General features: G+C 43.1%; 1 protein-coding gene across 3 annotated transcripts in view; it reads right to left on the bottom strand.

Moving 5' to 3' along the window:
- KLHL18 (kelch like family member 18) overlaps positions 1 to 25,719 on the bottom strand; it is a 54,569-nt gene that overhangs the window by 20,290 nt on the left and 8,560 nt on the right. For all 3 annotated transcript variants that reach the window (XM_044253696.1, XM_044253695.1, XM_044253697.1), the window contains one exon: positions 2,066 to 2,196. In XM_044253696.1, the coding sequence (XP_044109631.1) occupies positions 2,066 to 2,196 (131 nt within the window). The remainder of the gene's footprint in view (positions 1 to 2,065; positions 2,197 to 25,719) is intronic.

Below are 25,719 nucleotides of genomic sequence, written 5' to 3' on the forward strand. Positions count from 1 at the left end.
GCTACACTGTCTTCACATTTATCATTTTTAGTGGCTGCTATACAGTATTTCAACATGTAAACACGGCGTAATTTATTTCCTTTACTGGTAGGCCTCGTAGCTAATAACTTCTTACTGCCGTCATAAATAGTGTTTTTATTATTTCTTTGGGATACATTTCCAGAATGAGAGGCCAACAAATTTTTCTGCCTTTCAATTCCCACTGGGAAAGAATTCCCAGTTCCGTCTCAGGGCTGTATGTGGTCTGGCCCCTCTCCGGCTCTGACCTCAACGCCTTCCACTCCTAGCCCTCACTCTATACCAACATGCCGAATACATTCTCACCGCAGGGTCTCTGTACCGTCTGCTCCGTCTGGAGGGCTCTGTCACCAGGCGGCTCACTCCCTCACTTTAATAAAGGTCTTGGCTCAAATGTCACCTCATCACAGAGGCCTTCCCTGATCACCCTGGAACAGCACAGACCTCCACCATCATTCACTTTACTTTTCTCACCCTGGTCTCATTTGCCAGCCCTATCATGCACATGTGCGGTTATGCTTATGGCCCGATCCCCAGGACTAGAGCACACTTAGAGGCACTGTTTTCTCTGTGCTATAGCTCAGTGCTTACAGCCGCACACATGACAGGTGCTCAGTCTACCTCTGAAAAATGGAGCACTTGGACTGTGCATAGACGATGAGCACAGCTCCTTCAGACACAGACCTCAGAGAAGAGTGTGCACGAGTGTCCTTGCAGTCCTCCTTCTGTGTCTTTCCTTAGAAGTAGCTGGCCTGAGATTTCTGCCTTGCAGTGGGGATATAAAAACCCTCCACGTGCTGGGGCAGATCACTGCAATCATCCAGAGGTTACTACAGTTTCCCAACTCCTTCACCCCCAGTTCCCACCATGGTGAGATTAAGAAGGCAGCAAACAAATGACAGGTTACTGGCTGATGTCACAGAATCATTGCTTTATTGTTTCTCCTCCAACAAGAATGTCATTGCCCTGAGTCACCCTGGGTGTCTCGTCAGCTACTGCATTCCCAGACCTCCGAACAGTGCCAGGCACATAAGCAGGGGTACAGCAGACCCTTGGATAGAGCCTAGGTTATAAACATACAGCCTCAGTTCATAGACTTTCCACAAAATCAAACACAGAATCAGTCACATAAACATCTTTCTCCCTTTCAAGGCCCAAAAAGGCATACTATGGAATATGTTTATATAAAGTCTTCATACAGTAATTAGCAAGGTATTTCCACGAAGAGCATCCATTAGTAAGTGACTTTGCATGTCAGGACAACGTTAAGTAAGTGCCTGATGACATGATTTCAGCGGTTATGGTATTGCCTCCTGCCTCTAAAATTCATCTAGGGCAGACTATCTCAGCTTTGGCGGCACTGACGTTTGGGGCCTGGAACTGCCTGCTAGGAGGGCGGGCTTGGACACTGAAAGGCATTTAGATGGGGTAACTTTTGGGCTTGCCCTCTTTGGACTTCAATTTTCTCAACCATTTAATAACCATGATTTTGCCATTTTCTGAATCTGTGTTGTCCCATATAGCAGCAACGAGCCATACACGGCAATTTCAAATTAAGCTAAAGTTAACTTAAAATTTACCTTAAGTTTAAAATTTACTTAAACTTAAAGTTTACTTAAAATTAAGTAAAATTAAGAATTCATTTATTTAATCCCACTAGTTAAAATTCAAGTGCTCAGTAGCTACATATAGCTACATATAGTGGTCACCATTCTGGAGAGTAAAAATAAAACATTCCCATCAGCGCCAGAAGTTCTAATGGCCAACACTGTACGAGACGGCTGGGGAGAATACAGAATGAAGACCCTCGTTTGGAAAACTATTTCATCAGCTAGAATGGTTAGCACAGAAAAGGGCAAAGGATAACGTCTTACCACATTTGTACCCAGTCCTCGTTATAAAAAAATATCTTGGTGCTAGCTCCTATTAAACATGTCGCTCTAACAGTGTTATGTCCTGCCACGGGCCCGCCAACGGCATCATGCACGGGGCTGAAGCTGTGCCTGGGAACCTGAAGACCGAGAGACCCAGTGGAGAAGCTGAGTACCTGGGGTCCATTCCTTGCATTACAATCTCGTCCTGCTTGCACTCCATCATGTCATTTGTAAACATAGCGTGGAAGTACGGGATAGAGGCTGCTAAGACGATCCGGTGGGCACTGAATTTGTGGTCTCCAATCTATGGGCAAAGGGAAATACAAAGAGAGATACTGAGTACTGCAAATACAAAACCTGACCGGTCCCTTGCCCCGCTAAGCCCCTGCCTGTCGCAATGGCACTGGAGGCATCACAGTACATGACAGCTGAGCTGATCAGTTCCACATACTCGGTGACAGGGGAAGAATGCAAACAACACAGTTTCATGGGCGTTAAAATGGTTAAAAAAAAAAAAAAGGAAGCCCGAATGCTTCCAGTGCTAGTTTTTACTTATATGCAGTCTCACTGCCCTGTTCCTGACTCCCCACCAACTCAGAGACCTGACATCTCTAACACATGATCCCGATCCCAGTTTTATTAAAGGCAGATGGAGGAGACAAACTGTCCACGAACCCGGGACGAACCCTGACAGTGGGCTCCTCCAGAAGAGTAAATACACAGTGACAGGAAGAAATAAGAAGAAACAAGACCAGACTTGAATAGGGGCACTGAAGGACAGAGCGGGCATGGTGGGCACAAGTGTTGGGGAGTCCGGGGGCAACAACTGGGCTGCGGGCTGCTACAAGGAGGCCAGAGTTCCTCTTAGGAAAATGGCCCCAGCAGCAAGCAGCTCAAATGACTGGTACTGTGTACTACTGGTGCCCTGCACACGCACAGTCCACAGGTCTCAGGTCACATGGGGACAGGGGCAGATTCCCTCCAACTTGTATTGAACCTTCCCAACAGACACATACTTAGCCTTGGGAGTCCCATAATGTGCTTTCCAACTATCTGCCAAAAGGACAGTCCTTTTAACAAGCTTTGCCATTTATAGCTTCCAGCCATGTAAACATTTCCACTTAAGAACTTTCTAGTCTTCAGAAAGAACAAAACAGTCTCCCTCCACCCCCCAGATTCCACATTAGTAAAATGTCAGAGCACCTCACTACCTGATACCAGCTCTTCTTGGTCACATTTACTCAAGGATTCTAGTTCAGGTCCTGTCACTAAGGTCTCTTTTTCATCACTTTCCGTTTATTATCTGTAAGCTGTCCTTCAAGATCCCACAATCTTTCAAATACCAAAGGATCGATGAAGACTGACTCAGATTCGATGAGTTTCTCACAAAATCCATGTGTGGCTCATCTGCCGGTGTTGGGGACATGAAATGGCTGTGTGCTTTGGAGGTTTTCATAATTAAAAAAAAAATCACAGTAAAACACAGAACTATTTCTTAAAGTTGTTCTACTAAGTTTCTAAAACCAGCAGTTTCCCTGATTCCTGCTCTCAGGGGCCACCTCTTTCTTCTGGTATATATCTCCACCTTTCTTTTTTTCCTTTTTTTTTTCTTTTTTAATAAGATTTATTTATCTCTTTGAGGGAGAGAGTGAGCATGAGTAAGCGGGGGAGGAAGGCGAAGGGGCAGAGGGAGAGAATCCTCAAGCTGACTCCCTGCGGTGGGCGGAGCTTCATCCCATGACTCTGAGATCATGACTTGAGCCAAAATCAAGAGCTGGAGGCTTAATCGACTGAGGCACACGTGCACCCCCATCTCCATCTTTCTAAGCAATGTGCCTAGAATAGTAGTTCTTAAATTTTCACTTCTAGTTATGACTTGTGGTAGCATGTCTCCAAAGAACCCTGAATGATCCCTGCCTCCTGGTCCTCACACCACTGGGCGATCCCCTTGCACACTGTCTCGGGGTTGGTCAGTGCAGCTGACAGAATACACAGAAGTGATGGTGTCATTTGAATGCATGTTATATTCGTGGCTGGGTCATAAAAGGCACTGCATGGGGCGCCTGGGTGGCTCAGTCGGTTTAGCATCTGCCTTCGGCTCAGGTCATGATCCCAGGGTCCTGGAACTGAGCCCCACATCAGGCTCCCTGCTCAGTGGGAAGCCTGCTTCTCCCTCTGCCTCTTTCCTCTGCTCGTGCTCTCTTGGTCCCTGTCTCAATCTCTCTCGAGTAAGTAAATAATATCTTTAAAATAAGTAAATAAATACACAGGCAACTGCACATTCCTTTTATTGTCTCTCCCAGATCACTCGCTCTTGGGGGAGCCAGAAAACAACATAACCTGAGGAGAGCCATGTGAAAAGGAACTGAGGCTTCTTCCTATCACTACCTGAGTGAGCCTAGAAGAGGCCCCTCCAGCTCTAGTCAAGCCTTCAGATGAATGTAGCCCAAGGTGGCACTCGGACTGCAAGCTACTTCTGAAATCCAAAGCTGTGAGATAATAAATATTAATTGTTTTAAGTCACTAAGTTTTGGAGTAATTTTTGGTTAGACAGCAAAAGATAACTATTATATTAGCTACTTAATTTCTGTGATGGAAGATAGGATTTTGTTCTAACATTCTCTTCACATAAAACTCCACTTACTCCCTCTGTCTTTCCAATATAATTTTGTCTGCATTTGATTAAATGAAGGGTTGCATTATTAGGTCTATGTGAATATTATTTGTAGCCAAGCCATGATGTATGCTATGATTACATTTCTTTTCTTGTATAATTTTTTCCCCTGGAGATAAAAATGAAGTACAGAACTCCTTTTAATACATTCAGTTGGGTACCCTAGCCGTATGTTCCTGGTTGTCCCAGAGGCATCCCGACCAGAACTCTGTCCTTATAGGAATCCCTTTCACCTCACCTACACTGGAACCCGTTTCCTGAAGCCCATTGAGTCCTCTTCTTGATTTATTCCCTGTTCTGATGAAAAGCATCTTCTAGAAGAGCTTCCTAAGAAAAGGTATCCTACAAACTGTTTTTACTTACAGTACTCTGACACACAAAAACCAATTTTCCGACTCTCCAGACACCAACTGGTATCCTTATAATTCAAATCTGGCATGAACTACTTGGAGTTAGTGCAGGTTAAGGGCTCAGTCCCACAAGACCACCCCTGCTTCAGACACCAACTGCAAGCCTGAGCCACTTGTACGACCAAGCAATCAGCTATAAAGTCGGGGTAGGGGTGGGGATAAGAGTGTTCCCCACAACTCCCTCCTCAGGTGTGATAATTTGGCAAAATGGCTCAATGAACTTCAGGGAAAATAGTTTACTTACTGTTACTGGTTTATCACAAAGGATACAAAAGAACAGGCAGCTAAAGAGGTACATAGGGTGGGGTCTAGAAGGGTCCTGAGCACAGGATCTTCTGTCCCTGTGGAACTGAGGTGTGCCACCCTCCCCACACGTGGCTATGTTCACCAACCTGGAAGCTCCCCAGAGGTCAAAGGGTGGGACTGAAGTTCCAACCCTCTAATCACATGGTTGCCCCCTCTGGCAACCAGCCTTATCCTGAAGTTTTCCAGGGGTCCACAGAGAGTCACCTTATTAGCATAAACTCAGGTGTGGTTGAAAGAGGTTTGTTATGAAAAACAAAGGAGGCACCTCTCACTCAGGAAATTCCAAGGTTTTTAGAAGCTCTTGTGTCGGGAACTGGGAACAAAGACCAAATATTATAATAAAAGATGCTCTTATCACCCCTACCACTCAGGAAATTCCAAGGGTTTTAGAAGCTCTGTGCCAGGAACCAGGGAAAAAAACCAAATACATTTTTTTTCCCCCTCAAAGAACTGTTTTGTGCTTTGTTCTTTTTTTTTTTTTTTTAGATTTTATTTATTTGAGAGAGAGGTGCATGCACGCACAAGCAGAGGGTAGGGGCAGAGGCAGAGGGGGAGCAGGCTTCCCGCTGAGCAGGGGATCACGACCTGAGCTAAAGGCAGGAGTTCACCTGTATGAGCCACCTGGGTGTCCTCCAAATATACATTCTTACTATATCACACAATCATAAGGCATATGCACAATATGTCTGAAAATGGCTTTGTTAGCCTCCAACCTGGATGATAGTTTAGCTGGCTATAAAATTCTAAGTTGGGGGATATTTCTTATATCAGAATTCTGAAGGTATTACTCCACTGTCTTCTACTTTGTTGCTTTTGAGAAATTTAATGCTGTTCTGAACACTAACAGTATGTGACTGTTCTCTCTAGAAGCTTCTAGTGCTTTCTCTTTATCTTCAGAGTTCTGAACTCTCACAGGGTAATACCTTGGTGTCCTTTCATTCATTGTGCTGTCTCAACCTATAGACTTTATTTTAGTTTTGGGAATGCTTTTCCATCTTATTTCTTTGATAATTTCCTCCTCTCTATTGTCTATTTTTTCTCTTCTGAAATTTCCATGAGTCAGGTGTTAGGCCTCTTGGAACAATCTTGCATTTTTTCACCTGTTCCCCATTTCCCACCTCTTTCATTGGATCTATCTCCTGGGATTCTTCAACTTTATCTTTCCATATCTCTGTGTTGTGGCTTTTTTTTTTTTTTAAGATTTTATTTATTTATTTGACAGACAGAAATCACAAGTAGATGGAGAGGCAGGCAGAGAGAGAGAGAGAGGGAAGCAGGCTCCCTGCTGAGCAGAGAGCCTGATACGGGACTCGATCCCAGGACCCTGAGATCATGACCTGAGCCGAAGGCAGCGGCTTAACCCACTGAGCCACCCAGACGCCCTGTGTTGTAGCTTTTTATAAGGCTATGGTATTTTTAATTTCTAAAAGGTCTTTATTGTTTTCTGAAGGTGTCCCACCCCACTTTTTATTGAAAGCCTCTTACTTCTCTTTCATGAATGCTGTATTTTCTCTAACCTCTCTCAAGATATTATTTTTTTTTTCTTTTTCTCCTCCTCCTCCTTGGTTTTACGTTCCTCTGAGTTCCTTTTCCTGAGTTTCCTTTTCCTCTGAGTTCCTCCCCCCCCCCCATTTGTTTTTGTCAAGATATTATAGTTAAATTTTTTCATTTTTTTCTCCTTCTCCCTGCTTTTACTGTTTCCTCTGAGTTCTTTTTCCCCATTTGTTTTAGTCTCTGTCTTTATTCTAGTGGCTTGCTTTAAATGCCTTGTGATACTTGGCTATCTGTTCATATTTTTAGAAGTTGAAAGTTTTTGAGGGGGTGGCTAGGCTCATCAACTTGTAGACTTCACATCAGGGTGATCAAGCAAGAACCTGCCATTTTACTGAGGACTGCTAAAAGCAGTATCTTTGGGACTTTTTCTCTGGGGCAAACTTATCAGAGACAGATCTTCCAATCTCTTGCATGGGAGTGCCTGCCTGTAGGTATTCTGGAAACTGGGTGAGAGAGGGGGATGGTCCTACCATTCGCTATTTAGACTTTGCCTTAAAGCCCTTAAGTTCTGCTCCATAGTCTATCTCCTCTCTTCTATGCTTGGTATACCCTTGGTTCAATATGGAAGACTAAAACTCCTGTCTCCTGGCAAAGTGGGGGAGGAGCTGTAGGCAACTAATTGCTTTTCACAGAGACTTTCAACTAATCTTCCTGTTTTCAGTATTTTGCTTCTCCAATTTTGGAGTTATTCCAGGGTTCTGCATTATAAGTCGTCTTTCTTCTTTATTTCTCCCCAGCAGGCACTTTCAGTTCCTCTGGCCCTCAAAGTTCATCACACTTCAGACTTTCTGGCTTCAGCATTCTATTGATCTACCATTTGCTGACATCTCCTCTCCCTCTTACTATCATTTTAATGGCACAGAGCTTAAAATGTGTGTTCGATTAGTTGTGTTAAATTGTCATGAATTTATTTTTCATCTGGAAAGGAGAAGACAAAAGAACAAACTGTACATGCATAAACTAGGTGACCTGGTTTCCCCAAAAAGCTCAGCTAAAGAGAAGGCAGACCTATCTTGGGATATGCTAGCCAGATTACAACTGGATTCTGCATTCTGTTAAAGGGAAGAACAAATTTGTCTTTATCTACAAGAGGGAGACCAAGGTAGGAAAAGATCTGGAAGCTACATCTTAAGAGGAATGGTTAAGGAGAGCTTATTTGTAAAACGTAATGGGGGAGGGGGGATACAGTAGCTGTCCTCAAATCCTAAAAGGGTCATCACATGGATGAGGGCAGATCTAGATGTGATAGGGGGACAGACTTTAGTTTATTATAAAGATTAAGAAGAACCTGTCATCTAAAAATGTTCAGGGACGTCCTTCACCAGTTCCAAAACTATTAAGGAACCTACCAATTCTATAATCCTAGGATATCACATTTTTGTGAAAAGTTTAAAAAAAATAAAAACAAATACTGGGGCACCTGGGTGGCTCAGTGGGTTAAAGCCTCTGCCTTTGGCTCGGGTCATGTTCCCAGGGTCCTGGGATCGGGCCCCACATCATATAGAGCCCCGTATTGCATCGGGTTCTCTGCTCAGCAGGGAGCCTGCTTCCTCTCTCTCTCTGCCTGCCTCTCTGCTTACTTGTGATCTCTGTCAAATAAATAAATAAAATAAAATAAAAACAAAATAAAAAAATTTAAAAACCAAAATACTCTCATTTATAATCTCAGTTTAAAAAGTCACTCAAAAAAGATGATCATTTATTGAGTTCTTTTTTCCTAAGTACCCATTATGCATTCTTTTCTCATTTTAGTCCTCATGGCAACCTTCTACATTAAGTAGCTGCTGTGAATTTTGTTTTGTAGAAGAAGAAATCAAGATTTTGAAGTTACATAACTTGCCTTTTATGTGAAAGAGAAGGATTTATGCTTGAGCTGTTTACTGGTGAAGCTTGAGAGGGATCCAGTAAATAACACGCCTCCTCCCAGCTCAAGTTCTCAGCCAACTGGGAAATTTTTGAAATAATAAAAAACCTACACACGATTATACAGAATTAAATACACACATATACACCAGTGAATAAAAGTAAAGCTGGGGAAATCTGAATAAGAGCGGTGGATTAAATCAATACCAATACCCTAGTTGTGATGTTGTACTACAGTTTTATAAGCCATTACCATGGGGGAAACTGGGTAAAGGGTACACAGGCTCTCACTGCTATTATTTCAAATAACTACAAGTGAATCTACAAATTATCTCAAAGTAAAAAGTTCACTTAAAAAAAGGGACAGGGGCCCCTGGGTGGCACAGTTGGTTGAGCATCTGACTCTTGGTTTCAGCCTAGGTAGCAATTTCAGGGTTGTAAGATTAAGCCCCATAATCAAAGCAGAGTCTGCTTTGAGATTCTCTCTCTCTCTCTCTCTCTCTGCTCCTCTCACTTGTATGTTCTCTCTCTCTCTCTCTCTCAAAATAAATAAATAAGTAAATAAATCTTAAAAAAACCACAGATAAATAAAAAATAAACTAAAAGGGGGACCAAGAAAATGGGAAATAGAAATGTTCTTTTATTACTGATTGAATACTATAAATTATGACCTACATAGGAGGACACGTGTGCTCCCTATTTTAACATCTTGAATTACACAGGCCCATGCAAAGGCTACTTTCTCCAGGAATAGATCTGCAATTATACTGTTACCTCAAATTTCCTCAATTCTCCATTCCTAAGGTGGCAAAGAAATGTGAAATGGTGCAACAGAATTTACAGAAAAATAATTAATGAGCAACATATAACCGGCTGCTCAGAAAGGGCAATACTACTTGAAACACATCCCTACCTTTAATCACATTCTGCTATGTCCACCCTCAGACAATACCTGTTATAAAAGTATTACCCTTAGAATGGAATCAGACCGTACATTTAAAGTATTGGAAAGAGTCAGGTACCAAGTCCAAGCTAGGGCAGAAGGAAAGAAGTGAATCTGGTATAATGAAACACTTTGAGCTGAACAAGTCCAACTCATGACCACATACAGAAGCTGCCTGGGCTGGATCAGGGCATCAGGTCTCTGTGCACGCGGCAGACACCTGGTGCCTGTGCTCACACTGCCACTTTGTAAGCATTGTGTACCAGCACCAGCCACTTAACCACTGGGGGACGATATGCAATGACTAGCCTCTACAAAGGAAATTAGGGGCAATCACAGGACTTCCTGGGTACATAAACACCTCCAAATCTGCTTCCAAGGGGAAAAACAAACAACTCCAGCCAAGAGCCCAAACAGCCTCCACTAAAACTGCAGCAAAGACTCAGCACTCATGCCACTTGGATTCTACAAAGAGTGGAGGCAAAACCTCTTTCTAAGCAGGGGCTCTGCACAGTAGGATCTGAAGAGGAGACTGAAGCATTCCTGCTCACCTACAGGGCTCCTCCATATATTTTTTAAATTATGAAGCCCGTGGGGGCGCCTGGGTGGCTCAGTGGGTTAAAGCCTCTGACTTCAGCTCAGGTCATGATCTCAGGTTCCTAGGATCAAGCCCCGCATGCGGCTCCCTGCTGGGCAGGAAACCTGCTTCTTCCTCTCTCTCTGCCTTCCTCTCTGCCTACTTGTGATCTCTGTCTGTCAAATAAATAAATAAATAAATCTTTAAAAAAAAAAAAAAAGTCAATGGGTAGCTTAAATGCACATGTGCTTCAACTTCTCTATACTTGCTTTTTTTAAAATCACAGAACACACTATTCCTTGATAAATGTTAAAAATCAAAGTGGCCTCCATGATGCAAGGATAGATATGAAAAGGAAAGTGATGTGATGTGAAGCTGGAAAAATAGATACGGTACTCAAGAACTCTACCTTTTGCTTTAAGAGTATTAGGAAACCAGGCAACAGTACTAAGGAAGGGTCTCCAAAGCCAATGGGGCCACTCTGCGGGGAGACCATGAACTGGGAGTTGCCATTCACTTAGGTCACAAATGACAGAGAAGGGGGTAGAAGATCGAGTCAAGTTTTGGACAAGACGCCACCACGTGCCTGGGAGGCATCCAAGCAGAGATACTGTGTAGGAAGTGGACGGGTACGTCTGGAACACAGAGAGATGGGAGACTAGGCTCAAATGACACCTTTGGGAGTTGTCAGGTTGAGACCAGAAGAGGTCACTGAGGGAGAGAGCTCAGAGCCCGAAGAGGGTTTAAGAGGAATTCTAACATTTAAAGCTCATCTAGAAGAAGACGCCACAGCAAGGCAGCAGAAGGAAAGTACAGAAAGGAAGAGAAGCAAGGGGACGCCTGGAGGAAGAGAAGGGCTGGGAGCTGGGCTGGTGCGCACGGCCGCCAGACAGGCGGTGCGGTGTACATGGAAGCCAGAAGCCCCGTACCAGCAGGTACCAGCAAGGTCACCTCACACAGGTCTCTTCTGTCCTTGGCTTCCCAACTTATGACGTCATTCCTATTCCTCTGACTTCTCGGGAGTTTTAAAGAAGATCAAATATAAAGGAGTATGAAAATGGTTGCTATGAATGTCATCTGACCTAATCACCATGGTCATCCCAATTTCCTGAAATTCCAGTGGGAAAAAAGGTATGCAGACCTGTGCAGACCATGCTGATGTTGCTGTCAATCCTGGGTCCTGTTTGGAGGGATGGATCTGTGCTGATTTGTCCCAGCTGGGCCACCAATGGGATAGGACTCAAGGGCACATTTACAAACCTGATGGAGATACTCCACAATGGGACACAGATGAATAAATAACCAGCCACACGGACTCTGGAGAAGATTGAAGCTACTTAGCTTTTCCTGAGTGGGGCCTCTTAATTGCAACACTAGGCTTATTAAATTAAGTGATATATGATACACATGCAAATACCCTAGCATGTGTCAGGTGCTTAGCAGAGATTTAACAAAAATATTGTTTTGCACCCAGCTGAGAGCTACAGCCCTATTTAGCCTCCTATGAGACTAAGATATAAATAACTGAAATCCTCACGAGTTCAGTCGGATTCACAGAGATTAAAACTCCGGAGTTTCAGAGCCAGCTCTACTACAGACAGAAGGAAGCTGCCCGGTTTTACTATGGTCTGTTTCCAGGTTGGACTGGATTTCTAGGTAGGAGTATTACTTATGGCGGTATAGCAAGGAGTATAGTAAAAAAAAATTAGAGATTCTCAAGAGAAGCACTATAAATACTGGTAAATGTTGCCGTGATCAACCAGGCTATCAGACAGTATTAGAAAGCACTGCATTAAAGGTCAAAATACATGCTCATCCCAGGGGAGACAGAGACCACAAGCTATACGGCACAGATGTATCGCGCCAGCTTCCAGGCCAGCCGTTCTTTCTGTAATGATCCAGGCAAATATTTTCTCTTCACCCCTGAGCCTCCGTTTCTTCATAAGGGGCTCTAACTGGGTCAGGTTTCTCAATAGGTAGTCATTATATTTGAAACAGTAGTCTAACACGGATTTGGTAAAGCTTTGCCTTTTGATCATGATGGCATCTAAATACATGCAAAGAGTAATTATACACACATCTTAAAGGCATCATTTCTCTGGCCAACAGATTGGAGTGCCTGTGGATATGAGGGCCCCTGGCAATAACTCTGCCCTGGGGCACAGAAACCTCTGTACCAGAGGTTCTCCAAGGGCCCTCCTGGTTAGTTGAGTCTGAGACTATAAGCAAAAGGAACCAGAAATCCTGACCACCTCTTCGTCCACCTAAGTTCTGACTTGCCTTAACATACATGCACACGTGTGTGCACACACACGCACACCTAGCTTCCATGTTCTTCCCTGAAAAGACTGGGAAATTTTCCATTCATAGCCCTGGTTTGGCGGTATCATTAGATCAACAAGGACAGTGTAGCATGACACCACAAATTCTGTTCCCTATCAACAGGCAGTTGGGGCTCAAGATTCACCCAGCTGCTTATTCAAGCAGGAAAAGCAGCAGGGCAAAATCTGAGTTGGCAGTAATCTGAGACAGGTGTTCCCAAAGAAAGCAAAAGATACACCCAGAATAGATTTCTCTTTGATGGAAAACATTTTGATACTATTGCTCCTACTTTCAAGCATCTGACAATAAATATAAATAAAACACTAAGTGAACAGTTAAGTGCCCAGCCTGTACAGACAGATTACCCTTGGGATAAGTGGGATTTAAGACTAAGCTTTCAGACAGTCACAAGAGATGCTGAAAGTGCATAATGGTAATCCATAATTTTACTGAAGCATAAATTTGAATCATAAAGGCCATGAAGCTGGTGTGTGTGAGAATGTGTCTATGAAATGGACAAGTAGCGGGGGATGGATTAATCTCTAAAATTCCTTTAGCCTCGAAAATCATTAATTATAAATCTTTTAAGATAGACAGCATATCATTGTAGATAAGAATAAGTACTCTGGGGCACCTGGGTGGCTAGGTCAGTTAAGTGTCTGCCTTTGGTTCAGGTCATGATCCCAGTGTTCTGGGATCAAGCCCTACATCGGGCTCTCTGCTTCTCCCTCCACCTGCCACTCCCCCTGCTTTTGTTCTCTCTCTAAACAAATAAAATCTTAAAACAAAGAGCAAGTACCCTGGAGCTAGATGACCTGGGTTCAAATCTAGATTCTGCTCTTTGCTAGCTGTGTGACTATGGGCCAGTTAGTCAACCTCTCTGTGCCTCAATTCACACAACTGCAAAATGGGGTTAAGCAGTACCTCTCTCATGGGGTTATTGTGAAGATTAAGTTAGCTAACATCTGTAAGGCATTTAAAACAGTGCACAGCACATACTGAGTATGATAAAACTGCTTATTAAATAAATAAAATGTCCTCAAATTTAAAACTATAGAAGTTACCTTTTTTTTTTTTTAAAGATTTTATTTATTATTTATTTGACAAACAGAGATCACAAGTAGGCAGAGAAGCAGGCAGAGAGAGAGGGGGAAGAAAGCTCCCTGCTGAGCAGAGAGCCCGATGTGGGGCTTGATCCCAGGACCCTGGGATCATGACCTGAGCAGAAGGCAGAGGCTTTAACCCACTGAGCCACCCAGGCGCCCCTAGAAGTTACTTTTAAGACCTTTAGAAAAGGGGTTGGCAAACTACAGTCTACCTGCCCAAATGCAGCCTACCTCTTGTTTTATATTTTGCTTTTTTTTTTTTTTTTAGATTTTTATTCATTTATTTGACAGAGACACAGCGAGAGAGAGAACACAAGCAGGGTAAGTGGGAGAGAGAACCAGGCTTCCCGCTGAGCAAGGAGCTCTATGTGGGGCTCGATCCCAGGACCCTGGGATCATGACCTGAACCAAAGGCAGATGCTTAACAACTGGGCCACCCAAGTGCCCCCCTACCTCTTGTTTTCGTGTGGCATGAGGGAAGCGTTGTTTTCAAATTTTTGTATATGTTTTTTGGGGAAAAATTCAAAAGAAGACTAATACTTCATGACATGTAAAAATCATGAGATCCAAATTTCAGTGTCCACATACAAAATTTTATTGGAACACAGACATGTCCCTACCATGGCAAATTTGAGAAGCTGTGACAGTGATTGGTGGCCTGCAATGCCAAAAATATTTACTATCTGCCTCTTCATGGAAAGAGTTTGCTGACCTCTGCTCTAGAGTCACAGGGAACACATATTACGAAAAGGGATGTAAATACATTCTCTAGAAAGAAGATGATCACTTATTTAAGACCCCCCATCACACCTGATCTGTTGCTATTCACAACTCCTCCTGCTAAACTATTAGGAACTGTGGACTCCACCACGGAGATAAAGTGTCTTATACAAAATACTCCTTTTAAAAAGGAAATGAGCTAAGCCTGAAATAGAGCCACTCACACTGGAGCCATTAATGGCCTGTACAGGCCTGCCCGCCACCAATGTGTCTTTTTTTTTGAACTTCAGTTTCTTAACCATAGTTACACAATTATTCTCTTTCTGCCCCCTACCCCTACCCCCAGGGAGTTTCAATGCTAATTAGGCTCAGCAATAAAGCAGCCTTGTCCATCAGAAATGTAAGAGGTGAACTGCGTGGAGATGCCTAGAAGCATCCACTTTCCTACCTCAGGTGTCAACCATCACCCCCACCTTACTGAGCAAGCGCCACGCACAAAGCCAGCTCAAGCCAGCGCTCCACCCCCCAAACAAAATCTGACTCGGACGTTAGCTGAGTAGGGCTATTCCCTGTTGCAGATGTATTTTTCTGTTCTCACCCATTCCGGTGGACTTCAGACTCCCTGAGGGGATTAAGGGTTTTGTACACCCCTTACATAGCTCAGTAAATAGTCACGGAAATTAAAATACCAACTCTATCCTCAATAGCAGCCCAGAAAGTCAACAATTCCCTGTGAAAATAAATTAACCCTGGAGAAGAATGGCAGTTTCACCGAAGGTTATGTAAAGACGGACAGCACGATCTCTTGGTTAAACCAAATTTAGAAAAGCATAATGAAGATTAAGCAGGGGGGGCCTTAGGACTTTCTACCCATGTCCTTCAAATTTTTCTTACATATTTAAATAGATACAGTAAATCTTCCAATAACTGTAACACTTGAGAGCTACTATTATAATCTATTACTATCACTTGCCATTAACCAGATAGATCTCTCTAAATTGCTATGTAATATAGGTAAAGCTATTAACTATATGTTAACAATGTATAATACATTAACTATCATTACCTGTAATATAATGATGATGATCCATTACTGAACTATTTTAGGTTACTTGAAGGTTAATAGAAAACACTGGTGGTTCAACACATGCCAGTAAAAATCTTCCAAAAACACGACTAGCTATAGACTCCATCTCATATCAGCTCTGTCTAGTGCTCCTTACCTCCTGGGATCATTCATCTTCCTTCCAACCACACTACATAACACATGATCTAAGCCCTACCAATGAGACATTTCCTCAAGACTTTTCAAATGAGAAAGAAGAGGGACAATCCCCTGAGGATAGCAAGGAGCCATTAGATACTCACCACCCCCACTTATGAAAAACCAGTCTGCAGGGAGAGGAGGGTGCTGACCACAGAGGGAAAGTGTCTTGGCAACATTTCAGTCCCTGGGCCCCCCATCAACACTGTCTTTCCTGCAGTTTGATTACATGAACCAAGAAATGGTTGGTCTTGCTGCGGGTAGTTCTGCTATTAGGAGCCAGAGTTCTGAGCACATGGTCCAGAGAAAGCCTTGGGGGAAACTGAAGAGGGGGAGCCTCCTTCCTGGCTTTAGTAGATGGGCTGCATCTAAAGGTGGCTTTAGCTCTGAATGGGCCCTTACAGTGCCTCAAGGCCCCCATTCTGCTCACCAGTCAGGGCTTAAAGGATTAGAACACTCGACACAGTAAAGAGGTCATTTCTGCTGTGCAAATATGATGTAACTCCTATCAAGACCAAAGCAAGATTATTTTTATAGATACAGACAAGACTCTTCAGGCCAAGGAACTAAAATAGGTGGAACAATTTTGAGTAATAAAGTGCAAATGGCCAATAAGCACACGAAAAGATGTTTAACATCATGAGTCATAAGAGAAATGCAAATCAAAACTAGAGTAAGATACCACTTTACACAGACCATAGCTACTAGCTATTAGCAAAAAAACCAACCAAACCAAAACAACAACAATAAAACCCAGAAAATAACAAGTGTTGGTGAAGATGCAGAGAAACTTGAAGCCTTGGGCACCGCTTGCACTGCTGGTGGGAATATAAAATGGTGCAGCCAGTGCAGAAAAGTTTGGAGAACACAGAATAATAGTATGACACAGCAATTCTGCTCTAGGGATATAACCAGAAGAACTGAAAGCAGAGTCTTGAAGAGATATTTGTGTGTTCACATATTCACAGCAGCATTATTCATAATACCTAAAAGGGGGAAAGAACCCAAGTGCCCAGAATGGATATACAAAACCAGGAACCCAGACGAATGGATATACAAAATGTGATCTATCACACAACAGATTATGTAGCCTTAAAAAGGAATGGAATCAAGAGAATGAGAAAATAAGCCACAAACAGGGAGAAAATATTTGCAAAAGACCTATCTGATAAAGGGCTGTTACTCAAAACCTACAAAGAACTCTTAAAACCTAACAGTAAGAAGACAAGTGAATTTTAAAAATAGGCAAAAGACTAATAGATACCTCAGCAAAGAAGATACACAAATGGCAAATAAGTGTATGAAAAGATGTTCCATATCATGTCATGGGGAAACGCAAATTAAAACAAGATTATCTATTCGAATGGCCAAAATCCAAAACACTGACAACACCAAATGCTGGCAAAGATGTGGAGCATAGGGAACTCTCACTGATTGCTGGTGGGAATGTAAAATGGTATAGCCACTCTGGAAGATAGTTTGGCATTTTCTTACAAAACTCAACACATTCTTACCATACAACCTAGCAATTACACTCCCTGAGATCTTCCCAAAGGAGTTAAAAACCCATGTCCACACAAACACCTGAACATGAATATTTACAGCAGCTGTACCCACAATTGGCAAAAGTTAAAAGCAACCAAGATGTCCCTCAGGAGCTGAATGGGTAAATGAGCTGTGGTCCACCCAGATAGTGGAGCATCATAAAGCACAAAAAGAAATGAGCTGTCAAGCTATGAAAAGACATGGAGAAACTTTAAACGTATATTACTAAGTGAAAGAAACCAATTTGAGAAGGCGACATACGGCATGATTCCAACATCTGGAACAATGGAAGGATCAGCAGTTGCCAGGGGTTGTGGGGAGGGAGGGATGAATAGGGGGAGCACAGATGAATTTTAAGGCAGTGAAACTATTCTGTATGTTACAATAATGCTGCTTACATGTCATTATATAGGTCAAAAACCACGGAACATATGACACTAAGAGTGAATCCTAATGGAAACTAGGTTTTGGGTGATAATGATGTGTTCATCTGAATTCGATTATAACAAATGTACCACTCTGGTGCAGGAATTGTTAGTGGGGGGTGCTGTGTGTGTTGCGGGGTTAAGGGCTTTATGGGAAATCTCTGCATCTTCCACTCAACTTTACTATGAACCTAAAACTACTCTAAAAAACAAAAGCTTTCTTTCTTTCTTCCTTTTTTTTTTTTTTTAAAGATTTTATTTATTTATTTGACAGACAGAGATCACAAGCAGGCAGAGAGGCAGAGAGAGAGAGAGAGGAGGAAGCAGGCTCCCCGCCGAGCAGAGAGCCCGACGCGGGACTCCATCCCGGGACCCGGAGATCATGACCTGAGCCGAAGGCAGCGGCTTAACCCACTGAGCCACCCAGGCGTCCCCTTTCTTTTTTTTTTTTTAAAGAGTTTATTTATGTATTTGTCAGAGAGCACAAAAGCAGGGAGAGCTGCGGGCAGAGCAGGCGTAGGGAGAAACAGGCTCCCTGCTGAGTAAGGAGCCTGACGCAGAACTGGATCCCAGGACCCTGGGATCCTGACCTGAGCCAAAGGCAGCCTCTAAACCAACTGAGCAACCCAGGTGTCCCAGAGGCTTTTTTCCTTTTAATTTCAGGAAACTCTACCCCCAACATGGTGCTTGAACTCACGACCCCAAGATCAAGAGTCCCATGCTCTACCAACTGAGCCTTTTTTTTTTTAAAGGAATGAAATTCTAATACATACTAAAATGTGGATGAACCTTGAAAACATTATACTAAGCGAAATCAACCAGACACAAAAGACCAATATTGTAGGATTCTATTTATAGGAAGGGTCTAGAAGAGGCAAAATCAGAGATAGAAAAGAGATTACAAGGGGCCAGGGGAAGGGGTGATGGAGACTTATTGCTCAATGGTTATAAGGCTCTGCTTTGGGTGATGAAAATGTTTTGCAATAACTGTGGATAATGGTTACACAACATTGTAAAGGCATTTAATTGACTCAGAGAGACTAAAGGACTCCATAAAAATCTGCTTTTTCTCCTTCTCCTGCTTCTATTCTTGCTAGTACCTGCCTCCCACCCCACTTTACACATCCTGCATAATGCAAATAGTTTATGTCCTCCGTGTAAGGAAGGGGCAAGGAACCAATGATTTCTTTAGAATAGATAACATTTAAGGAAGGACCAGGTGAGAATGACCAGAAGCCATCATGTGCACATTTCAGACCTGGACATCTAGACGCCCAGGCCCTATGGCTCCAAGGAACAGCATCTAAGCCCTCATCCTTGTTCCAATCAGTTCCTAGATGCCTGAGAGCACATGCCTGGGACACATACACCAGACCACCTTCTTCAATAAAAACTCCCAGACCCCATATAAAGACGAGTCTCCCAGACACTCTGTCTGTACCTGCACTTGCTCTATACCTGCAATAAATTCCGCTTTTACCTCCTGCTGGCTTGTATTGGATTTCCATCCATCCTCTGGGTCCCTGGACCCAACTTGCTGCCATCATTATGACAAATGAATTATACATTTAAAATTGGTTTAAAAGGTAAAATAGTAATAATAATATTATACATATATATTATGTATAAAATTATATACATTATATTGCTATATATTAACATATTATTATTATTATTTAAATAGTGTAATGGAAGAATAAAGTGAGAGTAATCAGTCTCCCCATTTCAAGATTTACTACAGCCAGAATATGCAAAACTGCGTGGTACTGGTGCAGGGATACAGACCTTGACCAGAAGAACAGAACCGAGAATCTAGAAGTAGCTCCACACGAGTATGGCCAACTGATTTTTGACAAAGGTACAAAAGCATCTGTACCTCAAATGGAAGAAAGGGAAGTCTTTTGAGTAAATAGGACTGGAGCGACTGCATATCCACAGGCAAAAGAAAGACTTCAACTTACACCCATTTATATAAAAATTAACTCGATGGGGCGCCTGGGTGGCTCAGTGGGTTAAAGCCTCTGCCTTCGGCTCGGGTCATGATCCCAGGGTCCTGGGATTGAGTCCCGAGTCAGGCTCTCTGCTCAGCGGGGAGCCTGCTTCCCCCCCCCCCATCTGCCTCTCTGCCTACTTGTGATCTCTCTGTCAAATAAATAAATAAAATCTTTAAAAAAAATTAACTCGATATGGATCACAGATTTTTAAATGTAAAACTTAAAAATATAGAGTTTTTAGGGGCACCTGGGTGGTTCAGTAGGTTGATTTTGGCTCAAGTCACGATCTCAAGGTTGTGGAACTGGGGCCTGCCTCAGGCTCTGGGCGCTCAGTGTGGAATCTGCGGGAGGATTCTCTCCCTTTGCCCCTCTTCCACCCACGCACATGCCCATGCATGCTCTTTCTCTCTCTCATAATAAATAAATCTTGGGGAAAAAAATATAGAACTTAAAAGAAAACACTGGAGGAAATCTTTAAGACCCAGGGCATGGTAAAGAGTTCTGATATGAGACCAAAACTACAGCCCATAAAGAAAGATTTGATCAATTAGACTAAATCACAACTTAAAAAACATTGCTCAGTGAAAGATCCTGTTAGGAGAATTAAAAGACAATTCACAAACTGGGAGAAATATTTGCAAACTTGCAAAATAAATAATTAAATTTTATTTTCAAATTAAATATAAGCCTGGTTTCTTTGGGTTTCAACTTTGTCTGCTGTGAAATGGGGAGAATTATATTGACCTTAAGAAAATCTTTTTTCAAAAGAAAAAAGATTTTTTTCCCAAGATTAAATGATAGAAGAGAAATGAAAAGGTCTTTTAAATTAAAAAGACACTCAGCAGGATCTCAAGAGCTCAGATCTTGGATCCTGTCCTTTCTCTGCAAGAATCTAAGGACAGGGGATCAGCAAAGAGTATACTTTCTGAATGGCAGGAACAGGCTTCCCCAGAACTGAATGGGCGGCAGATTCCCAGATTCATCACAATGGTAGACCAGGCTACTGTAGAAATCCTCCCAATACACACTCTGAGAGGTGTGTGATGAAATAAAAACAAAAATGGGGCACCTGGGTGGTTCAGTGGGTTAAAGCTTCTGCCTTCAGCTCAGGTCATGATCCCAGGGCCCTGGGATCAAGCCCTGTATCAGGCTCTCTGTTCAGCAGGGAGCCTGCTTCCCTCTCTCTCTTCCTGCCTCTCTGCCTACTTGTGATCTCTGTCAGATAAATAAATAAATAAATCTTAAAAAAAAAAAAGAAATAAAAACAAAAGTATCATTATTTGCAAATTATACTTATAAATTTGTGCTATTACTTGCAAACAATACTATTTAATAACAGGACTTGATACTAGTTAATAGTATATTTTTGACATATTTGCCAAATATGAGTACATCTGGCAAAGGACTTCTATCCATAATATATAAAGAACTCTGAAAATTCAATAGTAAACAAAGAAAAACAATCCAATGAGAAAATGGGCAAAAGACAGGAAAAGACATTTCATTAGAAAGGATATCCAGATGGCAAATAACAAACACATGCAATGTTCAACAACACTACCCATTAGGGAAATGCAACTTAAAATCCTAATTAGATATCACTACAGATTTGGCTACAAACAGAAAATGGCTGTTTGTAGCCAAATCTGTTGTAGCCAAAATGGCTAAAACAGAAAAAACAGTAGCGACAGCAGTTGCTGGTAAGGATGTAGAACATTGTATTAGACAGGGTTCTCCCGAGAAACAGAAGTGGTATGTGTGTACACATATGGAGAGGGAGCGAGAGAAAGGAGGGAAGGAGGGACAGGGAGGCTAGTTTTAAGGATTAGGCTCACACAATTATGGGGGCTGGCAAGTCTGAAATCTATAGGGTGGGTTGACAGATGGAGATTCAGATAAGATTTGATGTTGTATTCTAGAGTCTGAAATCTGCAGGGCAGGCCCCCCAAGTGGGAAAATTAGACAGGGTGTCCCTGTTATAATCTCAAAGAATTGTTTCTTCTTCAGGGCACCTCAATTTTGGGGAGTGAGGCCTTCAAAAATTATATGAGGCTCACCACATTATGGAAGGTAATCTAAAGATTTATTTATTTATTTGACAGACAGAGATCTCAAGTAGGTAGAGAGGCAGGCAGAGAGAGAGAGGAGGAAGCAGGCTCCCTGCTGAGCAGAGAGCCGGATGTGGGGCTCGATCCCAGGGCTCTGAGATCATGACCCAAGCCGAAGGCAGAGGCTTAACCGACTGAGCCACCCAGGTGCCCTATGAAAGGTAACCTCAATATACTAATTTAAATGTTAACTATATCTTAAAAATACCTTCACAAGCAACATCTAGACTGGTGTTTGACCAAACAACTGGGAACCAGTGCCTAGTCAACTCGATCCATAAAATTGACCATTGTATTCATACATGCTGGTAAGAATGTAAAATGGTACAGCCGTTCTGGAAACCAGTTTGGCAATGTCTGCTAAAACTAAAAATCAGGGGTGCCTAGGTGGCACAGCCGGTTAAGTCTCTGACTCTTGGTTTCGGCTCAGTCAGGATCCCATGGTTGTGGGATTGAGACCTGTGTTGGGCTCTACACTCAGCATGGAGTCTGCTTAAGATTCTCTCTCTCCTCCTCTCCCTCTGCCCCTCCCACTCGTGCTTTCTCTCTCAAATAAATAAATAAAATCTTAAAAACAAAAACAACTAAAAATCAATTCACTGGATGACCCAGCAATTGTGCTCTTGGGCATCTATCCCAGAGAAAATGAAAACCTATCTTCATGCAAAATCAAATAAATGAATATTCATAGCAGTCTTATTTGTAGCCTCAGACTGGAAGAAACCTAAATGTCTTAAACGATTAAACAAAATGTGGTATATCCATATCCCAGCATACTAGTTGGAGACATTAAGGAAAAGACTATCAATACATTTAACAACTCTGAGAATGCTCTCAAAGGCATTCTGCTGAGTACAGAAAGCCAATCTCGAAAGGTCACATACTTTATAATTCCATTTATATAGCATTCTTGAAGTGAGAGATGGAGAACAAATTAGTGGCTGCCAGAGACAAGGGATGGAGGGTGGGAGGGGGATGGGTGTGACTATAAAGGGGCAGCACAAGGAAAATCTTCATGGGTACAGAATAGTTCTATATTGTGGAGGTCTTCTGGATGTGGAGGTCACATGTAACCTTGACAAGTGTCAATGGTGGCGGACCAAGGTAACTTAATTATCTTATTAACACACGAGTTCCACCAATGGAGCAATCTTTGTGTGTTTCCTGCGATAGTCTAGCAATGAACACATAGTATTTGTTGAATGAGTCAAATTTCTGAATGAATCAACCCAAAATATAATTGAGTCTGTCATGTCAGTTCCCATTTTGTTGGGCTCCCCACTGCTTACAAGTCAGAGTCAAATCCTAAAGTGGCTTCCATCTACCCCAACCAGCATCATCTGCCACCATGTCTTTCTTCTCAGTTGTAGGCAATTCCCCTACATCACCCTATTTCCTCTACTTGGATCCTTATCCCTTACTTCTCTGCTCATTCATGAGTATCCAGCTCAAATGCTCCCTCTTCTGAGGGACCTCCCAGACTCCCAGGCAGTCTGCTCTCCATCCTGTAGAGACTGGTACAAGCCTCCAGCATACATTACAGCATAAATTATGTTGTCCCTAAAGAAGGTCTCCCCCTCCAGAATGTGTGTTTTCCCCACAGAAATTAAGTACTTAACACAGTGCTTCATTGCATGGGTACTTAATGAATCCTAGAACACATTTCATCTAAGGGACAGCTCTCAGTCTTTCATCGGAGATACAAATATATAATAAAACTTCTGATGAGTTTCATCTCTTCTTTTTAACCTCAATCTTCTGGCTCGGGACTGATTGAGCTGGTGGGAAGAAGATACTGACACATCAAGAGGGTGACTATCTAACCTTATCTGGAAATTCGGTTAGCTGAAGAGGCTCAAGAAAAAGATGGTAAGGCTTAGGGACGACTTGAGGAGGACCTGGCATTCAGGCTGACAGTGTATTTCCAACAGCAGAAGAAATAAACAAGCCACACCATGGTAGCCTTGTTCAGGTGCATTTCCAACAAGCTGGCATATAAGGAAAGTGGAGCATCCTTTCATCTTGAATGCTGGATGGCCTGTCCACAGTCCACAACATGGGCAGAGGGAAGCTAGTCCATTCCACCAAAAGCATAAATGATTAATCTCACAAACCCATGGGGCTGAGAACCAGACAGCAAGTACAATAAAACATACTGGGTTCAGTCTGGAGTTTTGATGGCATTTTAAAGCACACTGTGTGAAACCCTCTATTGATGGAGCTTTAGATCTCTCTGCTTTTAGGGGGCCCTGCTGGGTAAGTGACTCCGGAAGGGGGTGAGAGAGGAAGTGGCTGACCAGCTAGGACTAAAAAAAGACGTGGGCCATGGTCTCATACTGAGCCAGTCAAGAGCTGGCTAAAACATTCAGACCTTCCTATCCTTCCCAAATGCACCCCCTGCCTCCTGCCCATGTCCAGCAAGGTAGAATGCAAGGGGAGAGGGAGACAGGGAGAGTCCACAGAAACCAAACGTATGAGCTATACCAGCAGCATGTGATTTACAGATATTCCTTACCAGTCTAGACTCCACATCACGAGAATTCAAGTTCAGTCTACACTCACCCACCTCCCCAATCACACTTTCCATCTCAATCTCTTACTTGTTCAAGAAACATCCTGTCTGTGTACTTTCAAGCCTGGGCCCGAGAACAGGCTTACCCCAGCCAGGAATGCCTCCTCAACAGTGTCTGTTTGTCAAAGTCCTATTCATCCTTCCGGGCACCAATCAGACACCATCCTCTCGGTGCAACCATCACAAATCCTATGAACTGGAAATAACTTCCATTCCTTTGGTGTTCCCTTAGGCCTCTGGGAATAGCTGTATGGTTACAGGATGGATCAGACCCTGCCTCTCATATTTAATTATAGGCATCCATCTCCCCCACCGATCGATCTGGAAATGCCAAAGATAGGGACCGATGCCCACTCCACAGCAGGGTGCCTCATGCACCTAGCAAAGCTTTGAGCAGTTATGCACTTCATTAACAGGCTGACTGAGGGAGCATCTCAAACATAATACCAGGGGCCCTTTTGGGCAACACAGCAAACACTTTTGAGCACCTAAAACACGCCAAGAACTGTGCTGGATAATGGACGCTTCACAGGCCGCAGGAGATTGACATCTGGACAGCAAGAGTGAATAAGCGAGCACTTCCACACTGTTCAGGAAGGTAAGGGGAGTAGGTGCAAAGCGTGAAGGTAATGCTTCTCAAATCTTCAAGTGCAGAGGGTTCAAGAGTCACCAGATTGTGGTTCGATAGGTCTGATGCGGGCCGGAGAGCCTGCATTCCAATTGGGCTGTAAGTAATGAGTAAGGATGATACTCAAGGAACAATACTCTAAGGAACGAAGGGTCAAGGTCCACAGGAAGAGGGAAGGCTTGAGGGCACTGGGAGGGATAAGAGAAGATTCCTCGAGAGATGGGATTTCACACCACACCCCACTGTAACAGGGTAGCACGAAAGAAAGAAGATGGCTCAGGTCTGTGCTTCCTAGAAGCAGACAGGCGTGTGGCCTGTGACCACAAGACAATGCTGAACAGACACAATGCAAAGTGCCTCAGCCGAAGAGAGGAAGGAGTGTCTGGCCATTTCTTTACCCCTGAGGAAAAAAATGGAAATGAAAGCAGTTTTGGAGCACAGGTAAGATTGCTGGTAGAGGTGAGCGACCTTCAAGCCAGAGAACGCTAGAGCCACGGCTCAGGAGTTGGAGACCACGGGACATGAAGACACAGCCAGCTGGAGGAGTCTGTGGGCAACTAGGGGAGAAGAAAGAGGGGCCGGGTTGGGAGGATCCTGAATATCAAGAACAGGACCGGGTGTCCTAGAAAAGTCAACCAAGAGCGGCGGTCAGCTCCAACAGGACAGGCTTAAACTTCTCTCTCTTACGTCTGTCTCCCGGATGCAGTGACGCAGTGACCGATTTCTGTGAGCAGCTTAGAATAATCAGAGCTGCAGTTAAATCAGCAGCCTTTCCTTTAATGCTTCCGAAAACCAGCCCGCACCTGCTGCTCTGGC

Source organism: Neovison vison, chromosome 6 (genome assembly GCF_020171115.1).
Source record: "Neovison vison isolate M4711 chromosome 6, ASM_NN_V1, whole genome shotgun sequence".
NCBI lineage: Eukaryota > Metazoa > Chordata > Mammalia > Carnivora > Mustelidae > Neogale > Neogale vison.